Source organism: Maniola jurtina, chromosome 20, assembly GCF_905333055.1.
Source record: "Maniola jurtina chromosome 20, ilManJurt1.1, whole genome shotgun sequence".
In the NCBI taxonomy this organism is placed as follows: domain Eukaryota; kingdom Metazoa; phylum Arthropoda; class Insecta; order Lepidoptera; family Nymphalidae; genus Maniola; species Maniola jurtina.
In genome coordinates this window covers 729,833-752,916 of record NC_060048.1, presented here as the reverse complement: position 1 = coordinate 752,916, position 23,084 = coordinate 729,833, and the positions used below count along the sequence as shown (strand labels likewise).

Genomic DNA, 23,084 nt, shown 5'->3' with positions numbered 1-23,084 from the left:
CTACTCCGTCCCAGACATTTTGTTCCTCAGAAAACACGTAACGTCTGGCAGTCCTAATCTTATTCTAACGTCGTTTTCGTTTTTTAACCGACTTCAAAAAAAGGAGGAGGTTCTCAATTCATCGGAATCTTTTTTTTTTCATTAATGCCATATTTAGAAAAGATATATAGTAAAGTCTGTGATGTGATAATAATATTACCTCAATAGTTGAGAAAATGCTTTCAATACTTGGTGTACTGTTTCTAATACTACTGCAGCAATGCAACGCAGTGATCTATTATTTAAACGGTAAGTACTGATGTAATTACTATTATTTTAATGATTTGTTGTTTACCTACAAAACACGGTTTACCTTAGTTGTTACAATTAAGTAATTAAGTTAAATAATTTTATACCCGGTGAGTTTGTTGTGGGCTCTTCTCAGACTTGGGCGCGTTTGGAACCCTCGTAGCGTTAGTTTTAAGTAACGTAGTTAATAATCTTCACGATATCGTATAAATTTAACAAATTCAACTATCAAAAGGAGTACAATTGTACCTACTTTGAATAAATGATTTGACTTTGACTATTAATTTTGACGCAACACAATAGGTACCTATACCTATCTAAGTTTGGATCAAACATCTCCTTAATTATCTATATCTAACTTATAATAAAACTAACTGGACGATTTCTGAAAATGAAATTCTTGCCTATATTTAAACTAGGTGATTTCCGCGAGTTCGTCCGCGTGGATTTATGTTTTTTAAAATCCCGTGGGAAATCTTTGATTTTCCGGAGTAAAAAGTAGCTTATGTCCGTGTGTCATCAGTAGATCATCCAATCAGTCATCGTAATTATCATTTGGTTTAGTATTTTTTTTTTCATTTTGGGTAGATGATCATAATGATTAACAGGGCTCTCTCCGTCACTTACTCCATACAATCGCAGTTCCAATTTCATTTGAATATTAAGCAACCAAAGTCCATGAAATTTTGCAGACATAATATACCTATTCTAGAAACCAATATCTGTGCCTGAGGGTTCTTAGATTTTTCTAAAAATATGTATTTTTAAAATTACAGGGGCTCATAGATTTGTATGTGAATTTTTAAGTCCGCGTAACTTTGAAATCGAATATTTTAACGGAAATCTGGAAAATCACAAGCATAGATATTAGTTCCCGGAACGTTGCTACAAAATTCCATTGAGTATGATTGGTTAGTATTCCAATGAGAGACGAACTACGTTTATATGGAGCGAGTGACGGAGAGACCTCTCTTAAACCACATCTCATAAATCAATTTTCAGAGACGGAATATAACCGAATGCCTCCCGTATATCATGTAGACGATATTACTGAATGTTTTCAAAACCCCAATGACGTTTATTGCACGATACACTTTGACTTGGTCTCTGATGAACGAAGTGAACTTCTGAACATGATTCAGGTAACTATTGATTTAATTTCTCGTTCTCGTTTCGTCAATATCGTCTATCATCGTCATCATTACCAACCGATACGCGTCCACTGCTGGACATAGGTATCTTGTAGAGATATCCACATGCCACGGTCTTGCGCCGCCTGAATTTAGCGACTCGTATGACCGGTCCACCTAACGAAAAGTCTTCATTTCGCTGCGCTCCGACGTGAGGTCTCCATTCTATCACCTTGGGACCCCAACGTTTATCGGTTTTTCGAATTACATCCCTGCCTATTCCCACTTCAGCTTTGCTTCGTAATGTCAGTGAGGTGTAACTGCATCATTAGCCGCTACCACCCCTGCTCAATCGGCAAAATCAGCTGTGAATCATGAGGTTCACAGCCAAGACATCATCATTGGTTTATATTAAACACTAGAGGATGCCTGCGACCTCGTCCGCGTGGATTTAGGTTTTTAAAGATCCCGTGGGAACAGTTTGATTTTCCGAGATAACATGCCTATGTCAATTACATGCACGCAAGCTACCTCGGTACCAAATTTCATACAAATCGGTTAAGCGGATGGGTTTTTAGGAATTCCACGGGAACTCTTTGATTTTCCGGGATAAAATAGCCTATGTCCGTCGCCGGGATATAAGCTAACCCTGTACCGAATTTCGTCAGAATCGGTTAAACTGTTGGGCCGTGAAAAGGTAGCAGACAGACAGACAGACAGGCAGACACACTTTCGCATTTATAATATTAGTATGGATAGTATGGATGATTATCGTCAAACGCAAGCCTATCTCACAATAAAATAAAAATGTATGTACCCATTTTTCTTAATCCTTATTATGCAATCATTTTGACTTTGAGCATTATTGCAATAAGTAGCTAATATTTTGCAAACAAAATAATGTTGATTAATGGATAACAATCGATGATAAATTTTTAAGAAATACTTACTGAATAAAATAATAGCGGATGCAATTATTTAAATTAGGCATGTCATCAACTTCAGTCATAAGCTTCTTCTAAATCTTCTCGTTTATATACTTAATTACGTTAATTTGTTAAGTCTTACAAGCACCAAGACATTTACCTACCTGCCTACCCAAAAGTATTAAATACATTTTAAATTATTCATCACCGTCATCATCAGCGTGTGGATGTCCACTGTAGGACATAGGCCTTCCTTCAAGAGCGCCACCTCACCTGATCCTCAGCCTTCCTCATCCAATTCAATTATTTATTTTGCCATTAACTTTTTTACAGTAGAAGTTTAAGCTAGAATAGTATTACTTATTAGCTCAAAGGCTAGATGGTAGTAGCAATAAAGCTGCCATTATATAATGGAGCTATATGTAGGGGGGGGGGGGGGGGCACAAATTAGCTGTTTTAGATTAAAACTCTCGGATAACCTCTACGCATTGAACCTGTGTTTTTTGCGTAGGTTTTTGGAAGACATTCCAATAATTCGATAAAAGTATTTAAATAATACCTGCTTTTCTGAGTGATGCCTATGCTAAGGTACCCAATTTGATTTAATACTTTCAATGAGTTTGAATCACTATCATAGTATGTATCTGTACTTAAAATAACAAAGAAATAAAATTTGCTAGAAGGGGGTAAACCGGAACTATGAGAATCCGATTCACTAATTATTTATTATTAGATAGCTATAGCTATATTTCATATATTTTTTAATTTTAATGGATATGTTCTGTTTTCTTTGTATTATGTAAAATTATTTCAAAATCGTTTTAGGAATATTCGGAAAAAACAACAACTCATTACAATCATACAAAAATACGATACAGCATCTGTGTAAATCGGTACTGTCAACCGTATATAGGGAATAGAACTACGGTGACATCGGAATCCCTTGAGGGATGCCTGAACGATACCATATGGAAGGACTATAAATTGAAGACGAAAGTAGAGAAGCATTACTGCCATGCGTTGTCTGATGAAATTACAGTGGACACTAGTGATATTATAGTAGTAGTAGTTTTGCTATCAATTCTCCTGCTTAATATTATCGGAAGCATATGTGACACGGAATGTATATCAAATGGGAAAGAAGGTAAAACTTTATTTTCACCAAGAGCAGCTTTTACTACAGCTCGCAACTTGCCTTGTCTACGTTTAATATTTATCTTCTTCACATTTTTCTATTTTCTGTCATATTCTTCTGGATAAAAATAGTCTCTATCAGTCTTCTGATTTTGAGAGGAAGCGAAAGGTTGGTCAATGATGAACCTTTTCAGGGTGCAAAGTTAGAATCTTATTTCGCTAGGGTCCATTGATTGGTTGAACTCTGAGAAGGTAACAGACAAACTACATTTTATTATGTATTTATTACGTAATTGAATACGGAATCATTTATTTTTTTATTTACTCCTGAACTTTTTTTTTCAACTCCTCCTACCACTCACTCTTCAACTTCTTAGTTCTAGTTGACACATTAAAATATGGGTTTTATTGGATTGTATCATATTCAGTTTTACCCTTGATTATAACTAATTGCACTACTAATATTTCAGAAAAAAGTCTATTGTCAAGCTTTTCGATACGCAGAAATTGGAAGAATCTCGTAAGAAACACGAAACACCCTGATCCACGATTACAGAGATTTAAAGGGATAGATTTTTGGAGGTTAGTTCCTAACTACTCACACAGGCAAAACAATATGATAGGATAGTTGTGTTTGGACCTATACAAGTTGTAATTAGAATGCTAGCAAAAGCGAGGGCAGGTGATAGTACTGACGATTACTGATATGATACCACAAAAAGAAACATGAAAAAATTAATTAAAATCTATTTTTTTAAATATCTGACTGACGCAAAAGGTTAACGAACGTTGCGTGGTTCAGTCCCAGGGGGTCATACCGCATCGTAGGTGGGGCATTGACCCCGAGTTTTGCATGCTATACATTACGGGTTTGAAAAATACTAAGTCTAAAACTACAAGTATGCGGCAAATGGTGATTGATATTAGATTGTGTTTCGGTAGTATAACAATAGTGCTAAGTTCATGCTACCATTTTAATTACACCCTGTATAATATTTTGTTTTCATGAGTAAGTTTCGATGCTTTTTAGTACATTATAAAAGCTTTTACATTAAAATATATTTTTTAAAGTTTTAACTTTTTTAAGACCTTGGGGCTATAGTAACTTTTTCTAAATGAAACTACATACAAGGATATCAACAAGGATATTTTCTACAATCTAAGCAATTTGAAAAAAATTATGTGTTTTAGGTGCATCATACCGCTGGGTGTCATCCTAGTGCACTGCGCAGTGCCTTTTCTGATGGCTCTTCACAACTCCTATGACTTGGAAATGGTAACACAACTGCATTCTCCCAACGCTGCGCTTTTCGGTGACGCGGTTGCGCGATTGATGTTCTTATCCCCCCCACATTAACAAAATAAAAATTTCAGAGCTATTACACCGTATCGCAGCTGCTCATCCTGAACGCGTCGATAGTACTGCAGACTTACATAGTTGTATCAGGGCTTCTGATGTCTTACAAGATGGAACTGTACGCAGAGGATAAGCAGCTCAGCTGGCGGATGGTGCCGAAAGGAATCTTTGTTAGATATTTTAGGTAAGCTTCGATTGTAGGTATCCTTTTGTCGGGAGCATATTTTGAAAGGTTTGTGTAAAGGCAAATCCTAAATATTATTTGTGGACTACACAAATTTACAAAAAAGAACATATAGTCGAATTGAGAATCTCTACCTTCTTTTGAAGTTGGTTAAAAACGGATCTGGCACAACGAGCGGCCGAAGTGCAGCAGGCACCCAGGTGGTCAGGGTGAAATTGCTTACGGTGACGTGCGGTGCAGTTGTAGAAAAAGGAGGGTGGAATGAGGTCAAACAGCTCCTCAGAGCACTCCCCATTATAAAGACAATAGAACACGTATACTGATCCTTTCTGTGAGAGGAGTTATTGGCATGTGGGTGGGTGCGGCCGCCCTTCGCCGCTTTAATAATAGATCGCGGATTTAATTTTTTAACTACGTAAGAATATTTTGTACAAAAATAAAGTAGGTAAAATATTTTCAGACTAACGCCGGTGTATGCTGTCACAATAGCTGTGATGGCAACATGGACAAAATTTATTGGGCCTGGACCTTTTTGGGAAGTAAGTGTGTACCATTATCTTCATGACCATCTATGTAGACGTCCACTTCTGGACATAGGTTTCTTAAAGGGGTTTCCACATGCCACGGTTCTAAGTGTGTATAATAAGCGTGTGTATATTATATATATAATATATATATAAGTGTGTGTATATTAATATATTTTTATCATGATCAACCCATCTGTAAGCTGTGATAGGCTAGTGGTTAGAACGTCCGCCTCCTAATCGGAGGTCGGGGGTTCGATCCCTGGCACGCACCACTAACTTTTCAGTTATGTGCGTTTTAAGCTTCAATTTTATTATTATTAGCAATTTAACGGTGAAGGAAAACATCGTGACGAAACCTGCATGCCTGAGAGTTCTCCATGTTCTCAAAGGTGTGTGAAGTCTGCCAATCCGCATTGGGCCAGCGTGGCAGACTATGGCCTAAACCCTTCTCCTTCTGAGAGGAAACCCGTACTCAGTAGTGGCGCGGAAATGGGTTGATCATGATGATCAACCCATCGCCAGTCCACTACTGTGCACGGGTATGTTAGTAATATCGCGTAATATTTGATTGGATAAAACAAGTCAGAGGCCCGGGATACTCTAGTCCCTCTGAATAGGAAGCCGACGTCTTGACCACTATGCTATCATGGCATTTCAGGGTTCCGTGGCCGAAGAGTATGTATAATCTATAATAGTAGTCCGGCGAACTGACAGACAGAACTAATGAACCTTAATAGAGTTGAAAATTTCACAGAATGTGTTTATGTAACAAACAACCAATAATAAAAATCTCTAAATGGCTGTCTTACAAATAAAAAATAAATAAAGAGTACATAGTGTTATATCTTATGCAATGGTACTGAACCATCGTGTGCAAGTTCGACTCGCATTTGACCGGTGTTTTCACTGCACACACTCGTCTATTGGCTATGAATTAAAAATAATTTATTTATATTGTATTTGAAGGTGTCAGCAGGAACGCTGAGGTCTCACTGCAGAAGTCGTTGGTGGCAGAACCTACTCTACATCAACAACTACTTCTACAACTCGCAATGCATCGTGGCAGGCTGGTATGTTATACTTCCAGGTGCCAGCAGGATTGGTGGGTCTCAGAGCAGGAGTTGCCGGTGGCAAAACTTGCTCTACATCAATACCTTCCTTCACAACTCTCTTGTGTCAATTTCTCAAGTCAAAAGACATCAACGCACGTGCGGCTCTTGTTGTATACAAATGATGACTTTTTTGTAGTCTTTCAAAACGTTTTCAAAAACGAATGTCTACTATGCATCACAATAAACTATATCATGCCCGCGACTTCATTCGCCTGGATATATTACGTTTAAATAATCTCTCGGATACCATGGTTTTTACGGGATAAATGTAGGCCTATGTGTTAAACCAAGGTATAATCTATCTACATTCCAAATCCGTCCAGAAGTTATTGCGTGAAAGAGTAACAAACACACACACACACACAAATATAGGTGTGAATGTAAAGAATGTTTAGTATTTTTTTTTAAATGATGGACCTATACAAGCCTAATCCAGGGAATCATCCAAAACACAACGTTCATGTTCCAGGTACTTAGGAATGGACATGCAGTTGTTCGTCCTCGGGATCGTCACGTGCGTGGCGCTGCGGCGGCGCGCGCGCAGGCCCGCAGCCCTGGCGACGCTCTTCATCCTCGGCATCATCATACTAGCAGCTCACATCTACGTGCGAGATCTGCACCCTTTCATGCTAATGGACCCAACGTATGTTTTACTAGCTGATGCCCGCGACTTCGATCGCGTGGATATGGGTTTTGTAAAAATCACGTAGGAACTCTTTAATTTTCTGGGATAAAAGTAACCTATGTGCTAATCCAGGGTATAATCTATCTCCATTCTAAATGTCAGCCAAATCTGTCCGGTAGTTTTTGCGTGAAAGATTAACAAACTTGCACACATATACACAGAACTTTCGCCCTTATAATATTAGTGTGATATGATTAGCGACCACTCGCAATCTCGCTCGGCGATAATAGAATTCACTATAGTTTAAAAAAATCCGCTCTTACTCCTCCTAGTCTATATTACAAAAGGAAAATTTCACATTTCGTAAATATGTTAAATTCCGCGAACATAGATTCCATTTTTAACCCCCGACCCAAAAAGAGGGGTGTTATAAGTTTGACGTGTGTATCTGTGTATCTGTCTGTGGCATCATAGCTCCTAAACGAATGGACCGATTTTAATTTAGTTTTTTTTTTTGTTTGAAAGGTGGCTTGATCGAGAGTGTTCTTAGCTATAACCGAAGAAAATCGGTTCAGCCGTTTGAAAGTTATCAGCTTTTTTCTAGTTTTGTTATAGAAGTTTTTGTGTCGGGGATTTAATAATAGTGTACAATAAAGCACAATTATTTTATTTCGTGTATCATTTAGATCGGATCCGTCCTCTAAGAGAAAGAGGCTGCGATCCACGCTCTAGGGCCTACCTGGTCCAAAGGTTGTCCATCGCCATTCAGCGGGGCAATGCTGCCAGCTTGATGGGCACTTTTGGTCCAGGGGCAACCAGGGGTGGTCTTTTTGACGACTATAACTAATAGGAATATTAATTGTTATTTATTATTGGTTATTTATTTACTTAGTAAGATTGTGTATCTCTAAAACCCTTTTATGCTAATCTTTCATACATAATCAAAAAATTTAAATCGGACGTACTAAGCGCCGTGATTTGACATACTTTACCAAGAGCAACGACTTTACATCGCATGTCATTGCCCCCACAATACGACGCCAAAGGTAACAGCTAATTTCCTTTTCTAAATTTATTCTTTTAACATTCCAGTGGATCCCGCACGCTGTTTGAGGTCGAGCCTTCTTTTAACGAGATATACAAAACGGGGCACGCCAACATATCTAGCTACATAGTCGGCCTTGCTTTGGGCTACTTAGTGTACAGGCTCCAACAGCTTGACATTGATATCAAGAGGTATAGAGTAAGTATTTTGACAGATAATAGCCATTCACTAGTACCTATCCATTACAACCTATACTATTAATGCGAAATTAATTGTTTTTCTTTGATGGTTTTTTTTTCCAATCGAACAACGAACTGAACTGAACGAATTGAACTGCTTTTTTTTTTTAAAGAGAGTGACATAATAAGCTATATATCCCCCCCCCCCCCCCCCGGAAAATCTGATGTGCTTTGTATACATATAATTAAAGACCTGCCCGGCTAGCATGGGCAGTAGATAAAAATTATATCCCCCGATTATATCCACTGATGTCATAGAAATCAGTGAATATAATCGGGGATATAATTTTTATCTACTGCCTATGCTAGCCGGGCTGGGGAGAGGCATAGGCTGTTTTCTCACCAGAAAACCAAAGCGTTCCGACAGTATTTTTAAAAACCTAAATCCACGTGGACGAAGTCGCAGTCATGGGCTAAGGCCGCTGATAAACCTGTAAGTTTTACTCGCGTAACTATAGTACGCGACAGGTCGACATGGCAATCGGGGTATGAGGTGGAGGGACGCCCCGCACACCCGCACGGAGCGTCCCCACCGCCATTGTCATGTCGACCTGTCGTGAACTATAGCTTACATGATTAACTTATGACAAAAACACTCTTATAAGTACATTTACAATAGTAAAGTGAAAATTACGACCTAAAAGTCATAACCGTTGGTTTATAAGATTGACAATATTTTTTCACCTCACTGACCCAAAGAGGGAAAAGTTGTATGTATCACACGATAACAAAGTTCTTGTTTCTTGTGCCTTTGAATCTCTCACTATACTCAGGATTCTAACTTATTATACAAAGAATCCTTCGCCTGCTCGGGGTTCAAACAAGGTTCAAACTAGGCACTCGTAACTATTTTTTCAGAACTACCGGATTGTTTACTGGGCTCTAGCACCCCTGCTGCTAGCCATCATACTGTCAGGAAGCGTCTTCTACCGAGATGCTCCCAGAGACCCGGCTTACGTACGAGCGCTGTACGGAGCCCTGGTTAAACCTATCTTCGGCATCCTCGCCGCGGGCCTCATATTCGGAGCGATCTTCAAATTGGAAAGTAAGAATCTATCTTGAATGAAGTTGCACTGATGAAGTCTATACATCAGTCCATCTGTCAGAGCCTTATAACTTCTGAATTAATGAAAGTAATTATTTCAAATTCAAACGTAATATTTAAAGTGATGGCCTTCAGCCGAATATTGCATGAAAAAAATATAAGTTTTATTTCAGGGGGCTCCCATACGAAATGGGACACATAAAATTGTGTATAATTTCAGTTATACCTTGCATTTGAACAATGAATACTAAAATCAGATAAATAATATTTTTAACATAACTTCGCAATAAATAATAGTGAAGCGAACTTCATGCATTATTGCTCTCAGCATTTTAACAGGCGAACGTCCGTGTGGTCTTAGTTCTGGGCGAACCACTAGTCATAATGTGATAATGATAATAATTTCAACTAATAATTTCAGATGTATACAGGAGAGTGATGGAGTGGAAGCTGTGGACTATACCCAGTCGGCTGAGCTACTGCGTGTACATCATCCATATGCCGTGTCTGAGGATATATCTATCCTTGAGGACATCTCTGTTGACCCTTTCCTCAGCGAATCAGGTTACTTTTTCAAAAAAAAAAACAAAATGAAAATATTTTTTATTCAATTAAACTTTTACAAACTACTTTTGAATCGTCAAATGCGTCTACCACTGGTTCGGATTGCCTTGCCTACTGAGAAGAACCAGAATTACCTATAGTTTGCTTTTTTTCAGGAGTATTTATTTTGATAGATTTTTAAATTCGTGTAAGGCAAGTCCAAAATTGATTTATTGAATTATTACTTGTCTATAGCTTTTTTATTTATAACTTAACGTCTAACTAGCGCAAAAATTTCCGATTATAACTGGTTAGTTATAATAGGAATGGCATTTGGTATTGGTTAATACCAAACGCAAAAATACTGGCAAAGGGCGAATCACCAAATTTCATGATTCTAGGTCAAAGGGAAGTACTAGTTTATCTCTTATTGAATCGCTTTTTCATTTCATGGAGTTTCAAATCAGTCGGTAGTTCAGTTCAAAAAGTTTGTATTTTTTTATTTACTTGTTTCAGTTCCTACTGCTACTCTATGTCACTCTCATCTCATTGGCAATAGCGCTTCCGCTGTGGCTGTTCGTGGAGGCGCCCTTCGTCGAGCTCACCAAGTACTTGAGCTCACGACGAATCAAGAAAGTCGAGGAGAAACACGAATTCACCAACAAATCTCAGGAGAAGATCGACAATACCAACACTTGTTTATAAAATTTAAAAAAAACCAGAAGAAAAAACCGACTTCAATACCACAAACACTACACTATGTATGAAGTCGAGCGAGCTTCACACTTAGATTTGTAGTTTCTTTTACTATGCTCGCTCGACTTCATTCATACATTTACATTAGTGTAGATACAGAAATTATTTTTTACTTTTTAGTGTTTGTGCTTATTAAAGTAGGTTTCATTTTTCTTTTGAATTTTTTTTACAATTTTTAGTGCCCCCACTGTACTAAAATATGCTATGCCCAGTTAAAACCCTACTGTTTACTAAGCTTTTACATTGATCGCGAGCAATTTACTCTTATGCATTGAGGAGTTCTGTTCTCCATCTCCGAAGATATTCATCAAATCTTTATCAAATTTATATAGGACCACCTGTAAAGTATACCCTTTCAAACAAATAAACGGTTAGTCCTCTCCCATTTTAGACTGCATCATTATTTGCCACTCGAACGATATCTACGTCTGTTCGATTCGGTTTCGGTTTCGACAATTTCACTGTCAATTCGGTTATTCTGAATTGAAAATACATTTTATCGAACGACAACTTGCCGAATCGATCGACAATTATGTTATCGAAGGGTTCTGAATCGGCCTGCTGGTGAGATTGCAGTCAAGGGCTATATTGTATCTAAATTATAAAAAAAAAGAATTGGAGGTGTAAAATCTTAACCAATAGGATATCACCGTTTTGGTAACTATACCTACGTTTTTACAAGTAGTATACCTACTGTAATTAAACTTATCTATTCAAACCCCATTGACTTAAACCGTGATAAAAATATTCAACATATTGATGACCTATCAATTAAATTATTTATTCCTTATTCAGGTTTACATATGGGTTTTTCTAATAGGTATACATTCTTAGGTAAATTCTGAAATGATAATAAGCTACCTATATTGTTATAGTTAAAAACCAAAGTTTTGCCACTCCTTGGTTCGATTAAACACTACTCAATATTATAAATGCGAAAAAGTATTTGTTTGTTACTTTATTGGTTTGTTGGTTTTTCCTTCAATCACGCGGCACGCCGCAACGGAGCAACGAATCGGTGTGATTTTTTGCATGGAATAGTTATAGATCGGGAAAGTGCGAAGGCTATTTTTTATACCGGAAAATCAAAGAGATCCCACCGGATTTCAAAAACCTAAATCCACGAAGATAAAGTCGTAGGCATCAACTAGTCTAGACTATATTGTACTAACCGTCAGATTTGGATACATAGAAAATTTTGACCTAAGACTAAAATAATTAGGTCAAACTAAAAACTAACAGCTGTTAGTCATAGCTACGCCTGGCCTACGCCTACTACGCCACTACTACCAGCCACTACGTACTACGTAGGTACGATTTATTTTATAGATCGATGAATGTAATGTATACCGTAACGATGAATAGAAATCGGTCAAGTGCGAGTTAGTTCGCACACGAATGGATTCGCACCATCACAGGAAATAACACTATATATTACTAGAGGATGGCTGCGACTTCGTCCACGTGGATTAAGGATTTTTAAGATCCCGTGGGAACTGTTTGATTTTCCGGTATAAAAAGTTTCCTATGTCAATTACAGGGACGCAAGCTACCTCTTTTCCAAATTTCATACAAATCGGTTAAGCGGATGGGTCTTTAGGAATCCCGTGGGAACTCTGATTTCCCAGGATAAAAAGTAGCCTATGTCCGTCCCCGGGATATAAGCTCTTAACTCTGTACCAAATTTCGTCAGAATCGGTTAAACTGTTGGGCTGTGAAAAGGTAGCAGACAGACAGACAGACACACAGACAGACACAGTTTCGCATTTATAATATTATAGTATGGATTTTTAATTTTCGTGGCTACCATTTTGTTAAAGTTTTTTTTTCTCGTGTGAAATTTACATTCTGTGCAAATTACAACGCTCTACCTACAAGATACATCCCACTACAAGACAGACGGGCAGTGGTGGCTTAGTAATAGGGATCCGTTGGCACCCTGTTCAAATAAACCTGCGACTACTTTGGAAAGAGAATTCTCGGATTCTAATCAGATTCGGATCGGATGCAGTGCAGAGTCACCCTAAGGGTGAGATCCATAGAGCGCACTCTGACTTTGCTTAGGCTTAAGACAGAGTTAACACGAGACAGATGTAATCTCTCACATAAATCTGTCTCGTTTTAACTCAATCTTAAGTCTGAGCAAAGTCACTCGCTCTATAAATCTCACCCTTAAGGTGAACGCACACTTATCCGAGTCGAACGCATCGAAAGAGTCGAACGAAACGAATTTTAGAATTCTCTATATATGAAATCTACTTCCGATTCGGACGATTCGACGCGGGGAAGTGTGCGAGGTTTCATGAGATTTCATATACAGGATTCTAAAATTCGTTTCGTTCGGCTCGTTCGACGCGTTCGGTTCAGATAAATGTGCGTTCACCTTAAGAGTGCGCTATTCGGTAGCTCTAGACATTGTGTCTTTGAGATACACGCTAGTATTAGTAGTATTCCACTCCGTCTGTATGCGCTGAGCCTAAGAGTGCCCTGTCCGGTATATCTAGACTTTGTGTCTCTACGCACGCTCCTTATAAACGAAAGTGTTTAGAAGTTGTGCTTCTATTTTATCCGCACGCGTGAGGAGATCGTCTGTTTTATTGAATTGACAAATTAAATGTTTGTTTATGCCTTTATAGATCAGTGGAAGGAAAATTATAAATTCCTAAAATGAATTATATTTTTGCTTGTTTTTGTGTTATAAATTAAAAATAAAAATAAATACTTTTTGACGTTGAAATAATTAAAAATGGAGTTAAAAGTGACTGTGTTTTATCTGATATTCTTCTGCAAAGGGTGTGTTGGAGTAATTTATTATTTAAACGGTAAGTCATCCATACCTTATTAAGTACATTTAATGTCCTTAAAAACTAAAAGAAAAACATTGAAAGGATATGATATTTTCACCAGAAGCCTTAGAATATAAGAACAAAGAAACCAGAAAATGCAGACTAGATATACCTACCGTATGGGTATAGTGTCATTCTACTTTTTAGGGTTCCGTAATTGAAGTAAAATAATAAAATAGGATTTAACATTTGTGATTTTTTAGTCGGTAGGAGTCCAACATAACCACTGTGCCACATGGCCGGTGGAATCCATGAAGGATTATCCTCACGAAAAAAAAAAGTGTGGGTTTCATCGTGGCCGAGTCCAACTCGCTCTTCGCCGGTTTTTAAAACTAAGAAAACACGTATTATTTATTATATTCTAAAAGCTTCTCTTATAAGTATTTTTAGCTAAAACACAAGATTTGTATTTTTTTTACGCCCCGACATATTCGATCGGTGTAGGTCATAGTTTTGCTTTTTTATTAGAACTGCCTGGCTAATGCGAATTGTCTAAAATATTGACAAAAAAAAATGTGATATAAGCACGTATTATTTTGTTTCAGATACTGAATATGATCGAATGCCCGCAATATATCATATGGACGATTACGAGGGCTGCCTGCAAGAACCGAGCGGACTGTACTGCACTGTACATTTCAATCTTGTTTCCGATACCTCTAGCGAACTGCTTGATATGATACAGGTATAGTTTCATACCTTCAAGTCCAGAGTGAATAGGCATCTTCTAGACAAGCGCGCTCCATCTAAGGCAGTATCATCACTTGTCACCGTCTGATTGCAGACAAGCGCTAGTCTATATATTAATAAACAGACAGACAGACAGACAGCAAAATGATCCTATAAGGGTTCCGTTTTTCCTTTTGAGATACGGAACCCTAAAAACATCTCAACCCATCATCGGTCCACTACTAAGACTGGATTTTATTTCAGAATGAGAAGGGTCCAGAAGCTATAGTCCACCACGAGTAGCAAACGAGGTGTGTGCCCTTTGAGAACATTATGGAGAACTCTCAGGCCGGCATGTTTCTTCTCATTGTTTGCCTCCACTATTAACAGGGCTCTCTCCGTCACTCGTTTCATACAATCGTAGTTCCAATTTCATTTGAATATTAAGCAACCAAAGTCCATGAAATTTTGCAGACATATTCTAGAAACTAATATCTGTGTCTGTGGTGTTTTAGATTTTTCTAAAAATATGTAGTTTTAAAATTACAGGGGCTCAAAGATTTGTATGAAAATTTTTAAGACCGCGTATCTTTGAAACCGAATATTTTAACAGAAATCTGGAAAACCACAGACACAGATATTAGTTTCTAGAATATGTCTGCAAAATTTCATGGACTTTGGTTGCTTAATATTCAAATGAAATTGGAACTACGATTGTATGAAACGAGTGACGGAGAGAGCCCTCTTAAAACAAGTGATATTTAACTTACGCACATAACTTCGGTGTGGATCTACCTTAATGTCATAGTTTAGCTATTACCGCTAGATATATCCTTAGCCTAAAATAACACTCTATAGGGGCATCTAGGGGGCCTGTCCCACAAAATCCTCATTCTTTAAATGTCACCAAAATATCGTAAACTGGTCACAGAGCTGGTTTTTTGTATTACTTATTAAGATATTAACATTTCACTCAATATGTTCCGCCATAATCATATTCATAAAACTTGGACGGTCGTCGACATTGTTATCGGTCCTTGAACTTCAGCTCAATGTTGATCAATAAATCGAATTAATGTGTCTTGTTTTAGGAATACTCGTTACGAAGAACACATTTTAATCACACAAATCTAAGATATGGCATATGCTTAATAGTTACCCCAAATTCAGATGCAAATTATGCAAATTGCCAAATGTATAGAGGAAATATAACAGAGGTGTCAGCAGACTTCCTTGAGGGATGCCTCAACGAATCTTTATGGAACGGATATGAACTTAAAACAAGAGTATACAACCATGATTGTCAAAGCGTATCTGATAAGAATATTGATATAGATTTTGCTGATGTTATGGTAGCTATCTTGTTGCTTACAATTCTGATGGTGAATGCTATAGGAAGCATTAACGAATTATATTTTAAGCCTGAGAAATGTAAAGGTAGGTTTTTATAGGTAGAATTTATTACCTGTTAAGGAAAATGGAAAAAACAGTTATTATTAATCTATGCAAGTTTATTTTATTGTCTTTTTTCATTGAAAATATATTACAATAAAACTTAAAGCCTTATCTAATTACTGTACAAATTATGTCCGCGTGGAATGGTGCCAAGTGACTGCATTTCCGCAGTGGACAGCCAGGCTGATCCTTTGCGCAAAAAATGAGCCAGCCCTTTTGTCACCAGATGAAGCTATTAATCGAGGTGAAATGTCTCGTAAATTTTTTTAGCACTAAGACTCCATGGCCCCATTTTTTTTGTTTTAGGACCCACGCTTCTATCGTGTTTTGCAATAAATCTTAACTGGAAGAAACTTATTTCAATGAAAAAAAATTCGGATCCTAGATTACAAAGCCTTGCAGGATTACATTGTATAAAGTACGTTTTTTTATATTTTATTTCCATTTACCACCTAAACACAACATTAGAAAAAATTCATTTCCAGTTCCAATGGGTACTTACCTACTTCTTATTTTAAACTGCCTTTTGAACGACTTTTTCTTTGATTACTTACTTGAAATTATGAATTAACTTTTATTTCTTCATAGGTAATTAATCTTTCTTCATAATATTTTGTTGTTTTCTTTGTAGATGTATCATCATGGCAGGAGTGATCATGGCACATTGTGTTTGGCCATTTCTACTGACTATTAAAAATTCACATGCTTTAGAACTGGTACGTACCTAATACTCTATTGACTTATCAAAATTATGAAAATAATTAATTAATAATTGAATGAATGAATCAAAAACCCGTGATCTGGTGATGTAACTCACTCCTCACCAAGTGGTAGAGATTCCAGCCTTTGTTTGGAATCTGATTTTCCTTGAAACAATTTATGAAGGTGGGCATGGTGGGTGTGTGATTTTTGGGCATAGGTTTGGTTGCTTAAAAATCTACTATCATAACAATTGCCTATATTAGAGAAAATATTACTTATACAGAAAAGAGAAGCCTGTATAGCACTGATATATTAATTAGCTAATGACGACGGTGATTCACTTAAATCAATAACTTTTTTCAGGCCTATTATAGTATACCGCAGTACATTTTACTGAACGGATCTATAGTACTACAGACTTATTTGGTCGTATCCGCATTTTTGCTTATTTACAAAATAGAGATTATCTCTGAGAAGGAGAATCTGAATTGGAATGTAATACCCTTAGGAATACTTGTGAGATACATTAGGTAAGAGACGAACATTATAATCATTTTATTAACCCCCGACCCAAAAAGAGGGGTGTTATAAGTTTGATGTGTGTATCTGTGTATCTGTCTGTGGCATCGTAGCTCTTAAACTAATGAGCCAATTTCAATTTAGTTTTTTTTTTGTTTGAAAGCTGGCTTGATCGAGAGTGTTCTTAGCTATAATCCAAGAAAATCGGTTCAGCCGTTTGAAACTTATCAGCTCTTTTCTAGCTACTGTAACCTTCACTGGTCGGGGGTTTTTAATTTACACTTGTTTCAAACGAGTTTCTATAAATTAAAACACCGTTCTGAAAAGGTAGATCGTGAAACTATTTAATCTTGATCATTTTGTTTTAGACTTACTCCGGCATTAGCAGTTGTGTTGGCTTTAATGGCTACATGGCTGAAATTCGTAGGACAAGGGCCATTATGGTCTGTAAGTGTGGATTTTGTTTTCTTATATAAAAATAAATTATCACTTTTGGGCCTAAACTTTTTTTAAAGAATATTAGCCATTTTGATCATTACTAACATTCCCCGTTCCCCTCCAACTAAGCGTAAAGCTTGTAAGTGGGTGGGATTTGAACCGCCATCCTTTCTTATTTCAGTCCGCTCCTATAACCGTTGAGCTATTGGCTATACTTTCAATTGTAAATTATTTTATTTCTATACAATTATGTATCTACTAGCTGATGCCCGCAGCTTCGCCCGCGTGGATTGGTCAGATCCCCTGCAGCATCAGGATTGAGGAGTTGGACTCCAAATTTTTTGTGAAACAATGTCGCAAAGTTCCTCTATCGATTAAAAAAGAAATGACGCAAATCGGTTCAGAAATCTCGGAGATTTCGGTGTACATAGGTAGAAAAACACAACTCCCTTTTTGAAAGTCGGTTAAAAAAGTAGCCTATGTTACTCCCTGGTCAATTCTCTACTTGTCTGTGAAAATCCCCTCAAAATCGGTTCAGCCGTTCCCAAGATTAGCCTTTTCAAACAGACAGACAGACAGACAGACAGACAAAAATTTTAAAAACGTGTGATTCAGTTATAGTATCGTTCAAATAACCATATGACCTTAATATGCGGTAGTTATTTCGAAATTACAGACAGACACTCCAATTTTATTTATTAGTATAGATTATTAGTTTTAGTTAAGCATTATTCATTTAATGCATTCAGTCATCCTTCGTTTCATTTATTTGCAGATATCGGGGGGTCTAGAAATGGCGGACTGCAGGAGTCGCTGGTGGGCGTATCTGCTGTACTTCAACAACAACATCAGCAATGCTCAGTGCATGATGCACACATGGTAAGGATTATTATTTCTTTCGCCTTTCTCTGTGTTGTATTTATTTCTCATCGCTGAGGGCCTTGAAATTATAAATTAATTTTAAAAAAATTATCACCGTTAGGACCGTGGAAGCCCCCTCATAGTATATGCCCCTACCATAAGGTGGAACTCAATTATAAAGTATAACTCACAACCTAGTCGATACTAGAACTAACTTCTTAAACTGGACCCTTTCAAGTAAAGATTTTTATATAAACCTGTGAGGATGATTACTGCCATTGTCGGAATTAAAGTGCCATAAGCCTACGTTGTAGTATTAGTTTACAAATTGCGAAAAACCAAGTAAAATTTGTATTTCGCGGGCAGACCTGTCGCTTGCCCCTATAAAACAAAACACATAGAACAGTATAAACACGAACAGTATTTTGACAGGTATCTCGCAGTAGACATGCAACTGCACTGCTTCGCCCTGCTGCTGTTCGTGCTGCTCCGAAGGTCGGCATACAAGAAGACCGTTCTGGCTGTCATATTCACCGTCGGTGTCATTATCCCTGGGATTCATATCTACTGGCAAGACTTGGATGGGATTCTCATGGTTGTGCCAGAGCAAGTACTAATTTTAATTATTTAAAGGAAGATCCTACTCCTCCTAATGGACTTGCAACTGTCTCTATCGCACGATACGGAGAAAGCAGCGTGAAATAAAATGGCATTTTTGAAAATAACGTAATCACGTTTTGTCGCTAGACCATCATGATAGTCTTAACTTTATAAACTACTAGAGGATGCCCGCGACTTCGTCCGCGTGGATGTAGGTTTTTCAAAGATCCCGTGGGAACTGTTTGGTTTTCCGGGGTAAAAAGTAGCCTATGGGTTAATTTAGGGTATAATCTATCTCCATTCTAAATTTCAGCTAAGTCCGTCCAGTAGTTTTTGCGTGAAGGAGTGACAAACATACACACATACACATACATACACACAAACTTTCGCATTTATAACATTATAAGTGTGAAACTGCTGTGTGACTACTACCTAAGTACCCTAAGTATAAATACTGTGCTACGATTATTTTTCATTGTTTACATTCGTATTTTTCAGGCAAGCCAAAATGTTATTCGCGACGGACGCCACGTTCAACGCGCTGGCGCGGCGCTGGCACGCCAACGTCGCCAGCTACGTCGCGGGCATGTCGCTGGGCTACCTCGTGTACCGCTGCCAGAAGGAGAATGTCCACTTTGATCAATACAAGGTACTTAAATATTTAATGTTCATTTTCATCATCATCATCATCATCAGCCTGTGGACTTCCACTGTTGGACATAGGCCTTCCCTAAAGAGCGCCACCACACCCGGTCCTCAGCCTTCCTCATCCAGCCACTTCCTGCCAGCCGCTTTATATCAACGGTCCATCGTGCTGGAGGGCGTCCCATACTACGCTTGCTTTAACGTTTATTTTCATAATATGATTTTAGAATTCTAGAAAGAACCAAACAAATCATTCTACATTCTTCTTCGTTTCCTCTTCTTTTGCTTTAGCAGTCTAACGCTACTTTTTCAGGTATAGTTTTCACAACATGCTCAGGATTGTAAAATAGAGTAGTGTAGTACTTTAGTGCAAGTCGATCTCACATGGGTAGGATTCCGTACCAAAATTTTAATTATTTTTTTAATTTGCTTAGCGACCATTTTAAAATTTTTATTATTTGTTTGTTACTTCTAACAACAAATAGTGAAAATTTCAAAATTTTCAGTGTGTAATTCCACGGGTTGTATCTCATGAGAGGTAGAAATTTTCAGTGTGTATTTTTATTGCAGCTCAAATATAAAAACAAATAATAAAAAATTGTACACAGTGTTATATACCTTGTACGATGGTAGGTACGGATGTGTACGAGTCCGACTCTGACTTGACCGGTTTTTGGTATGATATACTTAACACTAATCGAGGTATTTATTTTCTAGAACTACAAGTACCGCGTCGTCTACTGGGCCATCTTCCCCCTCATGCTGGCCATCATCCTGTCCGGAGGGGTGTTCTACAGGGACGCTCCGAGGGACCCCATGTACATCAGACTGCTGTACGGCACGGCAGCCAAACCCTTGTTCGGGGTTCTTATGGCACTGCTGATATGTGGAATGATTTTCAAAATAGAAAGTAAGAACTTGTATCTCGTCGACTTAACCGTTCTTTTTATCCGACTTCAAAAAAGGAAGAGGTTCTTAATTCGTCGAAATATTTTTATTTTTATTTTTATGTATGTTCTCCGATTATCAAAGACGCCTGGACCTATTTGGAAAATTCTTTTATTGTTTGAAAGGGTATACCTACAGGTTGTTTGGTAATTAGTATATAATGACGACACGGACCCATGCTACTTTGATCTGATAAACACAATGCAAAATTAAAAAAAAAAATATGTCAAAGTTTTCATGACCCTAACGTGCCCTAACTCACTAAGATCGTTGGACATCTTTAGTAGGCCGAGGCCAACGATCTCAGTGAGTTAGGGCACGTTAGGGCCATGAAAACTTGATCATAAAAAAAATTTAAAATTTTGTATGGAAATTTTTATAATTTTATTTCGTCATTTTACTTCAGCATTGTATTTATCAGATCAAAGTAGCATGGGTACGTGTCGTCATTATGTACTAATTACCAAACACCCTGTATATATTTCCCAGGTGGTCCCATATTTTGGTGAAGATCTAATGAATATCTTCGAAGATGGAGAACAGAAATCCTCAATGGTTTAGAGTAGATTTTTAACCAGGCATAGCATATTTTAATACAGTGGGGCCACTAAAATTGTGAATTGTGTATATTATAATGATGAATATTATTTCCAGGTTTCTACCGGACCATTGTGGAGTGGAAGGTATGGGCGGTGCCCGGTCGCCTGGCCTACTGCATGTTTCTGGTGCACTTCGCGTTCTTCAGGATACACGTCTCCACGGCGACCAGCCTCGTCACAATGGGTCCTTATGATGGAGTGGGTATTTCTACACTAACTATTTAAATAGTTTATTGAAACAGTTTTTAAAGTTCCGTACCCCAAAAGGAAAAATTGTACCCTTATAGGATCACCTCGTTATCAGCTGTCTGTCTATAAACGTGCCTGTCTGTCTGACGTGTCCGTCGGGAAAAGGGAATCAAAATGTTACTATAGAGTACTTCCCGTTGACCTAGAATCATGAAATTTGGCAGGTATCTTATAGCACAAATCCGAAAACCGTGAATTTGGAACCCTTATCTGTCTGTGTTCCCGTCCGTCGAAAAAAGGTAATCAAAACGTATTTACAGTACTTCCCGTTGAATCCCTAGAGTCATGAAGTTTGGCACGTAGGTACATCTTATACCACCAGTAAAGGAAAACCCGTGATTTTGTGGTTACATCACATAAAAAAATTAAGATTTGTTCACGAAGAAATAATTATTATTAGTTTCTAGATACTTTAGATACTTTAGATACTGTGTAGGTATAGTACTAAACTAAGTATTACTTAGTTTAGTACTATACCTACACAGTACACAATATGGAAACATTCATTTTCATTTTCAAACAAGCAGCATACGGCAGGCTATTTATAGTTGTCTAGACATCAAGGTTACCTAATTCAATTCTAAGCCTGATCGTAGTTTTGAACTAAAGCTTGCTTAAAAAATTCTAATAATTAAAAGTTTGTCTGGTGGGAGGCTTCGGCCGTGGCTAGTTACTACCCTACCGGCAAAGCCATGCCTCTAAGCGATTTAGCGTTCCGGTACTATGCCATGTAGAAACCAAAGGAGTATGGGTTTAATGAAAATCTGCCATACCCCTTCCAGGTTAACCCACTTCCATTTTAGATTGCATCATCACTTACCACCACTTGAATCTGAAAAAAAAAACTTTTTCCAGCTCGTAACATTCGCACGGGTGTGTGCCGCCTCGCTGGCGTGCGCGGCGCCTCTGTGGGTGCTCGTGGAGGCGCCCTTCACCCAACTCACCAAGTACCTCTACCACATCGCCAACCAGCGGACACACCGCTACCAGCCTGATGACAAGAACATTAAAAAATAGTTTTAAATTAGCGATCTATACACAAATAAAATATATTTTTTTTAACATAATACAATATATTATTTGATTATTTCAATTCCAGAATTAGGTAATAATAACTGACAATACTATAACATAAACTAATCTACATATAAATTAAAACTTAAAAAATAAATTAAATTAAATCTAAAACCTCATCAAAACCCAAGATGCTGGCAGCATTACCCCTTTGGATGGCCAAACGCGGGTCTGTAATTGCTTGTATAGTATAGAATATTATTGTAAATTGAACAATTGAAAAGAGCAACCGCCGAGTTTCTTGCTGGTTCTTCTCGGTAGGAACGGCATTCCGAACCAGTGGTAAATTATTTGACGATTCAAAAGCACTTGTAAAAGTTTATTTGAATAAAAATCTATTCTATTCTATTCTATTCTAAACCAATTCTCTGCCCAAGGTAGCCAGAGCTAAGGGTCCTCAGTTGACTCGATAACCCTTTTCAAAACTTCCTCGAAAAGAGCTCAAGCCTTCCTAGGATCTCTACAAAAGGCACAAAGTGGATCGAGATTTTCATATTTGCGGCTCTTGGCCCGTTCGGCACTAGTGACCGCTGCACCCGCCACAGGTAATACTTAAGATAAATCAAAA

General features: G+C 37.7%; 1 protein-coding gene across 1 annotated transcript; it reads left to right on the top strand.

Moving 5' to 3' along the window:
• Positions 1-212: 212 nt before the first annotated feature.
• On the top strand, positions 213-22,459 carry LOC123875816. Its single transcript, XM_045921861.1, has 25 exons — positions 213-288; positions 1,291-1,430; positions 3,170-3,488; positions 3,949-4,060; positions 4,670-4,754; positions 4,853-5,019; positions 5,480-5,558; positions 6,513-6,616; positions 7,128-7,301; positions 8,376-8,526; positions 9,426-9,612; positions 10,034-10,176; positions 10,672-10,800; positions 14,305-14,442; positions 15,518-15,863; positions 16,188-16,299; positions 16,513-16,597; positions 16,947-17,113; positions 17,471-17,549; positions 18,316-18,419; positions 18,834-19,007; positions 19,500-19,650; positions 20,364-20,556; positions 21,249-21,391; positions 22,298-22,459. The coding sequence occupies exons 1-25, from the start codon at positions 216-218 to the stop codon at positions 22,457-22,459; spliced, it is 3,717 nt and encodes a 1,238-aa protein (XP_045777817.1). The 5' UTR covers positions 213-215.
• The last annotated feature ends 625 nt before the right edge of the window (positions 22,460-23,084 follow it).